Source organism: Oncorhynchus kisutch, linkage group LG30 (genome assembly GCF_002021735.2).
Source record: "Oncorhynchus kisutch isolate 150728-3 linkage group LG30, Okis_V2, whole genome shotgun sequence".
Lineage (NCBI taxonomy): Eukaryota > Metazoa > Chordata > Actinopteri > Salmoniformes > Salmonidae > Oncorhynchus > Oncorhynchus kisutch.
In genome coordinates this window covers 15,339,018-15,351,397 of record NC_034203.2, presented here as the reverse complement: position 1 = coordinate 15,351,397, position 12,380 = coordinate 15,339,018, and the positions used below count along the sequence as shown (strand labels likewise).

The following is a 12,380-nucleotide window of genomic DNA, read 5'->3' as shown; positions in this document are numbered from 1 at the left end:
CCCACCCCATGTCATGCCTCTGCAGGCTCGTCTGGCTCCCATGCCTCTGCCGGCTCATCAGGCTCCTGCGCCTCAACTGGCTTGTCAGGCTCCCACCCCACATTATGTCTCAGCCAGCTTGTCACGCTCCCAAGCCTCAGCCGGCTCGTCAGGATCCCACGCCTTAGCCGGCTCGTCGGGCTTCTACGCATCAGCCGGCTTGTCCAGCGCCCATGCCTCGGCCGGCCCGTCAGGCTTGCCAGGTGGGACGCAGCGTGGCACCCCGGGGGGGGAGGGGGGCACTGTCACGCCTGCCCCCGCTCCTCCTCTCTGACGCTCGAGGGAGCCAGGTTGCCCATTATTACACACACCTGTCACCATCATTACGTGCATCAGCACTCATTGGACTCACCTGGACTCCTTCACGTTTTGATTGCCTTCCCTATATCTGTCTGTTCCTCTGTTTCATCCCCGTGTCAGCGTTATTGTCGTTTTGTTTCCCCTGTCCAGATGCTGTCCATGTACTTGCTTCTTGTCTCCCAGCGTCTGTCCTTACATTGATGTTGGGGTGGTGCCGGAGATGATGAATATGAAGTTGAACAATTCTGTTAAGCCTTCCCCAAACCATAGCTCTAACCGTAACCACTTGGAATGAAGACCTAAACTGTTAACCTTTTTAAGTTGTTTCTGTTTTAACCCTGTAACCATGCAGAACTAATGCGTCAAAAAAAGCTATTCTTCCATAATACGTTGAATTTCTAAGGGAAACTATGACATCTTGTTGCTCACAAAGGCATGCACACACACACACACCTCTCCCGAGGCTAGGGGGCGCTATCCTGAAAAGCTGACAATTGCATTTAGCCTTCCAAACACTTTTGTTTAGTGATAGTCAGGGCATAAGTGCTTGAAGAATGGCATAAAAACAACAAAGACAAGGTTACATCAAGTAACACCAGAGGTGACTAAGGGCTAAACAAAATAGACCAGACACCCAATGACAGCTTTGATGAATCAAGGTCTGAAATCTCATTAATTTCCGTCGATCAGTTTGATAAACGTCATAATGTCATCTTCTCAAAGACAAAACAATCGTTAAGCCATCATGAGGGTAATGAGAAAGAGGGACAGGGTGTGTGTGTGTGTGTGTGTGTGTGTGTGTGTGTGTGTGTGTGTGTGTGTGTGTGTGTGTGTGTGTGTGTGTGTGTGTGTGTGTGTGTGTGTGTGTGCGCGTGTGTGTGTGTGTGTGCGTGTGTGTGTGTGTGTGTGTGTGTGTGTGTGTGTGTGTGTGTGTGTGTGTGTGTGTGTGTGTGTGTGTGTGTGTGTGTGTGTGTGAGTGCGTGCGTATCTGTGTGATGAGGAATGATCCACACAAAATCATTACCTCCCCTCACAGTAAACACAGTGAACATCTGCGATGATAATCAGGCATGATAATGTGCACTTTACATTACATAAATCTTACACAGTAGGCTAGTAACACTAGAAATACACACTAAAGTAGGATTTATTGATATGTAATTATTATTTACAGTATTACTTACATGTGTATTTCAGTGTTTTTACTAGGTCCGTAATGGAAAGTGGACTCCTCAAAACATCTGCTAACCCACTGCTCACGACTATGCAGCCTATCCTGTCATCTGACGATGCCTCTTCCAATCAAAACTGAGAAGGAGAGCGGCTGTGTCTGAATAGTATTAACTACCCTCCTTTCCTTGTGTCCTTTACTTCACAATCAATGATCTGACAACACCTGCCAGGTCTAAGCAACATGGTGGAAACCTATTCTAGTCCCTTCACCAACCAGAGATAAAGAATAAGGACAGGAGATTTCCCTGTTCCTACCCCATGACCTGACCAGTAAAAACTCCAGGTCCTAATGATGACAAACAAGAAACAGTAAAAGCAAAGGCGTCCATATTACAGTATTGAGACCCAGCCACCAGCTCCTATAACCAGACTCGGTCTCAATCTTTAAGTCTTTACTGAAGACTCATCTCTTCAGTAGGTCCTATGATTGACTGTAGTCTGGCCCAGGAGTGTGACGGTGAACGGAAAGGCACTGGAGCAATGAACCACCCTTGCTGTCTCTGCCTGGCCGGATCCCCTCTCTCCACTGGGATTCTCTGGCTCTAACCCTTTTACGGGGGCTGAGTCACTGGCTTACTGGTGCTCTTCCATGCCATCCCTAGGAGGGGTGTGTCACTTGAGTGGGTTGAGTAACTGACGTGGTCTTCCTGCCTGGGTTGCCCCCCCCCCCTTGGGTTGTGCCTTGGCGGAGATCTTTGTGTGCTATACTCGGCCTTGTCTCAGGATGGTAAGTTGGTGGTTGAAGATGTCCCTCTAGTGGAGTGGGGGCTGTACTTTGGCAAAGTTGGTGGGGTTATATCCTGCCTGGTTGGCCCTGTCCGGGGGTATCATAGGCTGGGGCAACAGTGTCTCCTGACCCCTCCTGTCTCAGCCTCCAGTATTTATGCTGCAGTAGTTTATGTGTCGGGAGGCTAGGGTCAGTCTGTTATATCTGGAGTATTTCTCCTGTCTTATCGGTGTCCTGTGTGAAGGTTTCAACATTCACATTCAGGTGTCTCATAATTGGGAGACTACTTCACAGAGCTGTTTAATATGCCAGAGAAAGACATTATTTTTGTTAGCATGGAGGGCACTGATATAAACTATCTCTCCCATTCTCTCTCTCTCTGTTTGTCTTTCTCACTCTTACTCTTCTCTTTGTTTCTCTCTCACTCCCTTGCCCACTCTGTTGCAGTCTCTCTCCTCCTTTCTTTCTCTTCCTCTCATCTCTCCCCTCTCTCCCACAATCTCGTTCTCTTTCATCTCATCTCGCTCTCTCTCTCTCTGACCTCAGACTAGAGTAAAGTCCACAGCACCAAAAATAAGAAATAAATCACGTACTGTCAAGACAGATTTGTTCTCGACACCCTATGGATTAGACATTTCAAAGAAAAAGGGGTTGTCACTGGCATTAAATCCGCCCATTGATTTACACGGTATGGTTAATCAACTTGATTAAGACTGTCCCATTAGCACAGCGACCTCCCGGCTTTATGATGTATGGCCGCTGACACGTTCACCACATTACATCTGTCTCCACATGTCAACACAGCAACATTACAATCACTTCACGATCCCATTTTATCTATCACATCACATGACTCCTGGAAGCAATCACAATCACATTGTGGCTGCATTCCAAGCACTTAGAAAAAAACACACCTTCTCCCCTCAGCCCTCAAATTAAGTGGACACTTCTGAGGACGTATCATGACGTCTGACGAGTTGACACTTGCAGGGCAAGGGGCGGGGGAAGAATGAATTCATTTTAAAAAACGGACCGCTCATGCCCGGGAATGTGTCACTCGTTCATCCCACGGTTGTGTTTTCAGTCATCATGGAACTGCTGTGTGTGGCTTATATGCGCTACAGTCAATTATGATTGCATTGCATATTTTGGCTAGAAGACAAGGCATCCGCAGACAGTGAATGTTAGCCATCCTACTATATCAGGTCAATTGAAAATGACAATGTATAATTGTGACGTCGGGGAAAGTTATGAGAGCAAGTTAACGTTTCCAAAAGCTAACCAAAGAAAAACATCATTCATTTTATGATACGTGTTTGAGCCGTCACGTGTAATTAGTAGCACCATATCTAACTGATTTACATTTGTTTTTTACTTACAATTGTATGTTGACTTCTCCATATTAACGTTGGCTAAAGATATTTTCAGGAAGAGAAGTACTTGAAAATATATTAGCATTGGAAGAAAGTACATAATATTACCTCTATAATGCTAATACTACTGTAAACTAAATTTGGATCTAATCCTGAATGCTGATTGGTTAAAAGCACATTCCAGCCGGTGTCTATTCCACAAGTTACCACCGGCTAAATCTATGACGTTAAAATGCCTGTTTACTGTGTTCCATCTGACTGCGCAATCCACTGTCTCACCAGCCCAGCCAGGCAATTGATCAACTTGATCGACTGGGTCGCTTCCATAGATACAGAACAAAAAGACTGAACGACTGGGTCGCTTCCATAGATACAGAACAAAAAGACTGAACGACTGGGTCGCTTCCATAGATACAGAACAAAAAGACTGAACGACTGGGTCGCTTCCATAGATACAGAACAAAAAGACTGAACGACTGTGTCGCTTCCATAGATACAGAACAAAAAGACTGAACGACTGTGTCGCTTCCATAGATACAGAACAAAAAGACTGAACGACTGTGTCGCTTCCATAGATACAGAACAAAAAGACTGAACGACTGGGTCGCTTCCATAGATACAGAAAAAAAAGACTGAACGACTGGGTCGCTTCCATAGATACAGAACAAAAAGACTGAACGACTGGGTCGCTTCCATAGATACAGAACAAAAAGACTGAACGACTGGGTTGCGTCTCTGGCAACCGAACCAATAGAACGAACAACCAGCCGGCTTGGGTAGCAACCCTAGATTTGTGTCGGGACTATATCTTGTGGAAGTAGGAAATAGTTTGAATAAATTAATCAACATAACATTTTTTTATGAAAATATGTTAATCATTATTTGAATATGGTAACCCGTTGTAAGAAAAGTGATAATGCCCTCGAAGCCGGTGTTTGGAGGAGATATAGACACGGGTTAACAACACCCATGTTGTTAATTATCAATTCATTATTATTGCAAGTGTCCTGCATTGTGGCACATTGTCTTTGAATTGTAAATAGTTGGCCAGTGCATCGAATATAAGTATTACTCCCTATGGTATCTGACTTTAACCTACTGTATATTATTTAGTGATCGCTTTCTCAATGTGGCTAGAGTGTGGACTGCGGAGCCAGCACAGTGTGGTAACTAACCACCATGGTCACGTCCCAAATGGCACCCTACTCCATATATAGCGCACTACTTTTGACCAGGACCCATAGGACTCTGGTCAAAAGTAGTGTACTATATAGGGAATAAGGTGCCATTTGTGACAGCCCATGCATGGTGAATTCCTGGGAAGGCACACATATAATCAGCTGTGCTGAATGCTGACTTGTGACTGTGTCTTTGAAAAGAGCTAGCTCTGACATCACAGTGCAATACACACACAGTCAGTGTGTGAGGTTAGTGTGTGTATCATCATATTTGCGCGGTTATGCTTGTGGTCAAGTGATCGTCTGGCTAGCGGGAGTTTCCTGGGAAGAGAAAGAGAAAGAGAGAGAGAGAAAGAGAGAGAGAGAGAGAAAGAGAGAGTGAGAGATATATATATATATATATAGAGAGAGAGAGAGAGAGAGAGAGAGAGAGAGAGAGAGAGAGAGAGAAAGAGAGAGTGAGAGAGATATAGAGAGAGAGAGAGAGAGAGAGAGAGAGAGAGAGAGAGAGAAAGAGAAAGAGAAAGAGAAAGAGAAAGAGAAAGAGAAAGAGAAAGAGAAAGAGAAAGAGAAAGAGAAAGAGAAAGAGAGAGAAAGTGAGAGAGAGAGAGAGAGAGAAAGAAAGAGAGAGAGAGAGAGAGAGAGAGAGAGAGAGAGAGAGAGAGAGAGAGAGAGAGAGAGAGAGAGAGAGAGAGAGAGAGAGAGAGAGAGAGATTTCTTTTCCTTAGCAAGATGAAGGATATTCATGATCAATACTGGCTAGATCAGAAGAAGTACTGCTGGCACCGATTGCAATAGGAAGTCAATGAGGGCTTGTTGACATACTGTTTATATTAATCCAAGGTGTGGTTCAATTTGAAACTGAAATGTTCTGCCACACTGAAATATTTTCAGTGGGCTACAAAATGTAAAGGACAATATTTAATGTACATAGTTTTAAATGTCGCATTTTTAACTTGTGCCACTGCCATATACGACAATTCATATCCTCGCAATAACACTACTGAACATAGCCAACCGTTTAAAGGGCGTGACAAGGAATCCTTAGGCACAATAACTATCAATTGAACCTGCAAACCTGAGTGAACCTAAGTAGCCTAGTGTATTTGCAGGGGATGGGAAGTTTGGGGTTCTGTTATCGGAACATCATTTTTATCAGACAGGTACTTACTACCAGGTTAGCTATTTCTCAGAACGGTTAAGAATCCATAGTTGCAGGTGGTCAGGGGCGTTACATATATTTCGTACACAAACAAAGTCAATTCGGTGCGCAAAGCATCATTTTAGTGACAGAGATTGGCTAACCTACCTGATATTTCCGACTGGGGCACTCCTTTCAGACTAAAACCATTGCCGTTGTAGAACTGTCGGATATCCGAACAACTCTGAGCTTTTCCGCTCCCGGTATCCCCGAATCCCGGCACCGTCAGGGCGCAAAGCACCAGAGCTATAACCACCGCGAAATCCATCATACAGTAGTACAGCCACACGGCCAAGTGCAAATCCGAGAGAGGGGTGTCGTGTGATTGAGTTAAGTCCTAAACAACGGGAGACATCCACTCCCACTGCCCCGATAGCAGGCGCTCGTCAAAACTTCTCAGTTGCGTTGGGCTTCGCTATACTGTCGTGGTTGGTTCGCTGCGTCCTGTCTCTGCGCTGTGCTGCACGGAATGAGAGGGAGTGTGTGTGTGTGGAGGGGGAGAGCAGTCCCGTCTCTTCTCTGGGCAGCTTGCAGGCCTTTTTGGACGCGGTGTAGATAAATCAACCACTGGAGCAATTTCACACAAATGATCTGCGCCTCCTCATAGACAGTTCCGTTAACAATGTGCCGTCACCTGAGGAAAGGCAATAGAAACATGATTAGTAGCCAAAACATGAATTTACAAAATTCCAGAAAATCAACAGGTGACATTAATGGCAAATAACGTCACTTTATGGTATTACCGGCGATGACAGCCCATAAGGCAGCTTTCAGCGGAGGAGAGCCCGGTAAAACGGCAGTAAGGGAGACCGTCAAGTCTAGTTCAAGTTAATGATGCTCTCCCGGCGCTGCCACTCAGTCGAATGAGGAGAAGGAGGCGGAGAGTCAGAACGAAAGAGAGAGAGAGAGAGAGAGAAAGAAAGAAAGAGGGGGGAGAGGGAGAGAAAGAGCGAGGCACCGAATGCTGGAGGACACAGCGGAGCTCGTGACTGCGACGGAGCTTCCCCACAGGATGTTGCATCAAACCAACCGTTGATCGGGCCAATGAAACGGACTTCATTCCTCTGGTGGCGTGTGCCACAGACTCACGAAACGGCCTTGTTTTGGCGATGAGGACGCTAAACCGTTCTGAGATCAGCCATAGCCCCTAATGATGGGTAGTTAGGCTTGGGTGGTTGGTGAGCTGTTCCCTGGGGCACCAGGCCATCCTTACTCACTTGTCTGGTCTACTTGGGTAAATTCCTAGATCAAGTTCGTTTATAGGGACGTTTTAAGCAATATAACAAATTTTTGAATGATTAAATGCAATACAGAAAGTACATTAGCTGAGGCTACATTGGACATGTGGACTTATCCATGCATGTGTAAAGTACACACAAAAAAATGATGGGTTAAAAACAACCAAGTGCTGGGTAAATAGTGGACACGTTAGATTAGTTTTGGCCCAGACAGTTGGGTCACTTAGTTGTGGATCATAGCTCAACAACCCAAGGTCAGATCAGACGACTGGACATGTGGCTTAGTTGCTATATTTCTTTTTGGCCAACCGTGAGAGTAAATGTCATCCCGGTTAATCTGTCCTGTTGTATTGTCAACACATGTTAAGGTTGAGCAGTGACACTTCTGTAGCATAATGAGGTGTACACAAGTTGAGTTCCTCGAGTACCTACAGCATGTGTGTCCCAATGTTTGGATAGTTACCACTTTGACGTGATATTGAAACAATAATGTTATTAATTGTATATTAAAATATGTCATGTGCAAAAATATTTTTGGGAAATGTCAACTTGCAGTGTACAAACATGATGAAAAGTAATGACATTTACTCTCATGGGTGGCCCACAATACCTATTTGAAAGCGTTCAGCAGAGGAGCGTCCAGTAAAATTGCAGTAACGGAGATCGTCCAGTCTAGGTCACTTTAATGATGCTCTTCCGGCGCTGATACAGTCAAATGAGGAGGAAGAAGAGGCGGAGAGTCAGAACGAGAGAGAGCGAGACAGAGGGGCCACAGCGCCTGAAAATAACCTATGGATGACATTAAAGATGCACTTGGCAGAAATCGCTCTGCCATTTCCTGGTTTCAAAAATTCTAATAGTTTGCCTTATTTCAGTTTGTGACAAAACAAGCAGTCGTTTTGTGGAGAATCATTGTACACCTCTAAACTGCTGTGATATATATTTTTCATAACCAAAAAGAGTGTATATTCAGCTGTTTGAAGCTGGTGTACAAAACCAAAGTAAAAGACACAAAAACGAAACTTCAGAACGGGAAGCATAAAAATATCACACATAGAACAGATCTACCACTTCTTAGACTTGCTTTAAATGGGAATTGCATATCTATTTCTCACCTTTCTATGTCAATTTGGTCAGGTCGCCCAAAAGGTTACATATTGTAGCTTTAAAAAGGACCCAGCTGCTGGATCAACCCAGCATGAAAGTGTTTAAAAACCCAACTGATGGTTAAATGAACACGTTTGAGTAATCCAAAGGCATGGCCTATTGGGGGCGTGGCTTTCAGATAGTTATTTTTGGCTCACAAAAGTGAGAGTAAACGTCATTCATGCTCATCATGTTAAGTTTTTACAGTGCAAATTTCAATTTTCCTTAAATATGTTTAGCAAATTACATATTTTATTCTAAAATTAACAACATGATTAGTTTCATATTATATCAACGTAGTAACTATCCCAACATTGGGATATGCATAGAAACTCATACTCTCTTGCCTTATCACATGTCTTGGATACAGAAGAGTTTTCTACATTCAGTTTCACAGATTTGTATCTGTTTTCCAATCTCCCTTCTGTCTGTCTGTCTGTCTGTCTGTCTGTCTGTCTGTCTGTCTGTCTGTCTGTCTGTCTGTCTGTCTGTCTGTCTGTCTGTCTGTCTGTCTGTCTGTCTGTCTGTCTGTCTGTCTGTCTGTCTGTCTGTCTGTCTGTCTGTCTGTCTGTCTGTCTGTCTGTCTGTCTGTCTGTCTGTCTGTCTGTCTGTCTGTCTGTCTGTCTGTCTGTCTGTCTGTCTGTCTGTCTGTCTGGTCTCTTCTCCTACCATCTGTCTGTCTCTCTCTCTCTCTCTTCATCTCATGCCCCTCTCTTGGCGGCGTATCCCTTTGTGTGGTTATGTAAGTGTGATGTCCGTGTATTTTTAAGGGCAGTACACGTGTGAGCGGATGCGTCAGTGAGAAAGCGTCCCACTGGTTCTCTCGCCAGCCGGCTGTGTAATCACACACTTCAGTTCTTTAGTCCTTCGTTCCTCTCACACCTTCCTCTCTAAAGCCGGTCTTACTCAACGACATCTCTTTCTCGGTTGTATCTTTTTTAGCTAACAGATCGAATGGGGCTCAATGGCCAGTGAAGCACAATGAAATAGATCTCTACCGGCTTACTTGCACAAAACCATACTCTGAAGTGCACTGTATAATGATATAAATGTCTATCATTGAATTGGAACATCCTTTTCCTTGTTTGATCACAGTCTGAAAGCTGGCCCTCGCTGAGAGAGAGTACTCTTAACCATTTGTACATCGTTACAACACTGTATATATATGTAATATGACATTTGTAATGCCTTTTGTTTTGAAACTTCTGTATGTGTAATGTTTACTGTTCATTTTTATAGTTTATTTCACTTTTGTATATTATCTACAATGTTAACACAATGTTAACACATGTTAACATGTTTCCCATGCCAATAAAGCACCTTGAATTGAATTGAATTGAATTGAGAGAGAGAGAGAGAGAGAGAGAGAGAGAGAGAGAGAGAGAGAGAGAGAGAGGAGAGAGAGAGAGAGAGAGAGAGGAGAGAGGCCAGCGAGAGAGAGAGAGAGAGAGAGAGGAAGGAGGGCTAGAGAGAGAGGAGAGAGAGAGAGAGAGAGAGAGAGAGAGGAGAGAGGCCAGCGAGAGAGAGAGAGAGGAAGGAGGGCTAGAGAGAGAGAGAGAGAGAGAGAGAGAGGTGACAGCAGCACAATTAGACCCAACCAAATCATGAGAAAACAAAAAGATAATTACTTGACACATTGGAAAGAATTAACAAAAAAACAGAGCAAACTAGAATGCGACTTGGCCCTGCACAGAGAGTACACAGCGGCAGAATACCTGACCACTGTGACTGACCCAAAATTAAGGAAAGCTTTGACTATGTACAGAGTCAGTGAGCATAGCTTTGCTATTGAGAAAGGCCGCTGTAGGCAGACATGGCTCTCAAGAGAAGACAGGCTATGTGCTCACTGCCCACAAAATGAGGTGGAAACTGAGCTGCACTTCCTAACCTCCTGCCCAATGTATGACCATATTAGAGACACATATTTCCCTCAGATTACACAGATCCACAAAGAATTCGAAAACAAATCCAATTTTGATAAACTCCCATATCTACTGGGTGAAATTCCATAGTGTGCCATCACAGCAGCAATATTTGTGACCTGTTGCCACTAGAAAAGGGCAACCAGTGAAGAACAAACACCATTGTAAATACAACCCATATTTATGCTTATTTATTTTATCTTGTGTCCTTTAACCATTTGTACATTGTTAAAACACTGTATATATATAATATGACATTTGTAATGTCTTTATTGTTTTGAAACTTCTGTATGTGTAATGTTTACTGTTAATTTTTATTGTTTATTTCACTTTATATATTCACTTTATATATTATCTACCTCACTTGCTTTATATTATATTATATATTATTATTAATTGAGAGGAAGGAGGGCTAGAGAGAGAGGGGGGGGGAAGGAGGGCTAGAGAGAGAGAGGGGGGGAGGAGGGCTAGATAGAGAGGAGTGGGGACAAAAGAGCTCTCTCACAGGGCAGGAGTGAAAGACAGGAGAGGATGAGTGCGATAGAGGAAGACAGTGGAAGACAGGGAGGGAAGGAAAGAGAGAGAGAGAGAGAGAGAGAGAGAGAGAGAGAGAGAGAGAGAGAGAGAGAGAGAGAAAGTGTGCCATATGCCATAAATAGTCATATCCATCCTACCTCATGAATCTATTTGTGATCATCTGATAATGTTGAGGAATACATTAGCGACGGTCACTCTATTCTTAGGTGTTCCATGTGACTTGATCACTCCTAACATTAGCTACAGGCCTCACATATCACAGTACACCCACAAATACATAGTCACCCCCCCCCCACCCCCCTCTCCTATAACACATAATAGTTATTCTTAGTGGAAATGAATTGCTATTGTAACATTAATTCTCCTGCATTGTAATGCCTCATTTTATTGTCTGACTTTGTAGGTTTTAGTTTTACTTTGTAGTTCACTTTGTAGATATTCTGGGTCCCACGGGCACGGCCTTCCCACGGGCACGGCCTTCCCACGGGCACGGCCTTCCCACGGGCACGGCCTTCCCACGGGCACGGCCTTAGGTAGTTCTAGGTACCCCACATTGGCTACTGTAGACCGAGCAAAATGCTGTGAGGTACCGTCAAGACATCTTTTCTTTGCCTTGTTGTTCCCTTTCCCCTCGTTTTATCCTGTGTGACTTGCCACCCGAGCAGAGTGTCTCACACATGGCCTTAGGTTGGTGTGTGTGTTTCTGGTGGGAGGACGGACGTGTTCGTAGTGTCCAACACCGCACACATGGTTTCCATTATTAGGAGACGTCCTCCCCTCGTCGAAAATTGCACTTGTCTTTTCCTACCAGCACTGATTTTGCTGATAGCTACTTTAATGAGGCATAATGTACTTACTGTGATATGTGGTCGTCCCACCTAGCTATCTGAAGATGAACACACTAACTGTAAGTCGCTGTGGATAAGAGCGTCTGCTAAATGACTCAAATGGAAATCTGCTCAAGAGTGTGTTTGCAGGTCTATGTGAGTGTTTATCAAACACGTGTGGCCCTAGGTTGGCCCTTGGTTGGCCCTTGGTTGGCCCTAGGTTGGCCCTTGGTTGTGGTATATATGGACAGCTTGATAGGGAAGCTCTCCAGTGGTTGGTATGGGGGTTATGCAATTAACGTGGGTTAAAGCCACAACACAGGCATGTTGTCTCCAGGCTCCACCATTGAAGTTTTATTGGGCCTGACCATAAAAGCCTTCCTAACGAGTAGCAGGATGCAGGGTGTGTGTGTGTGTGTGTGTGTGTGTGTGTGTGTGTGTGTGTGTGTTTGGTTGGTTGGTTGGTTGGAGGGGGAGGTGAGGGGGAGGAGGCGGGAGGAGAGAGGCCCAGGGGGTGAGAGGGTGAGAGGGAAACACACATCTTATTACATGACAGGCATTTTAGGGAGTGATAAACTGTTCTTTATAAATTATACTGTTCTAGTAACCTCAAATCATAGAGTTAAAAACATTTTAGGATTAGTATAAGCGCACACGCG

The 12,380-nt window shown here is 44.3% G+C and overlaps 1 protein-coding gene across 1 annotated transcript in view; it reads right to left on the bottom strand.

Moving 5' to 3' along the window:
• LOC109875352 (glypican-1) overlaps positions 1-6,923 on the bottom strand; it is a 118,871-nt gene extending 111,948 nt beyond the window's left edge. Inside the window, exons 1-2 of the mRNA XM_020467679.2 lie at positions 6,795-6,923; positions 6,160-6,685 (exon numbers count right to left, since the gene is read on the bottom strand). Of these exons, the coding sequence (XP_020323268.1) occupies positions 6,160-6,322 (163 nt within the window). The 5' untranslated portion in view covers positions 6,323-6,685; positions 6,795-6,923. The remainder of the gene's footprint in view (positions 1-6,159; positions 6,686-6,794) is intronic.
• Between the last annotated feature and the right edge of the window lie 5,457 nt (positions 6,924-12,380).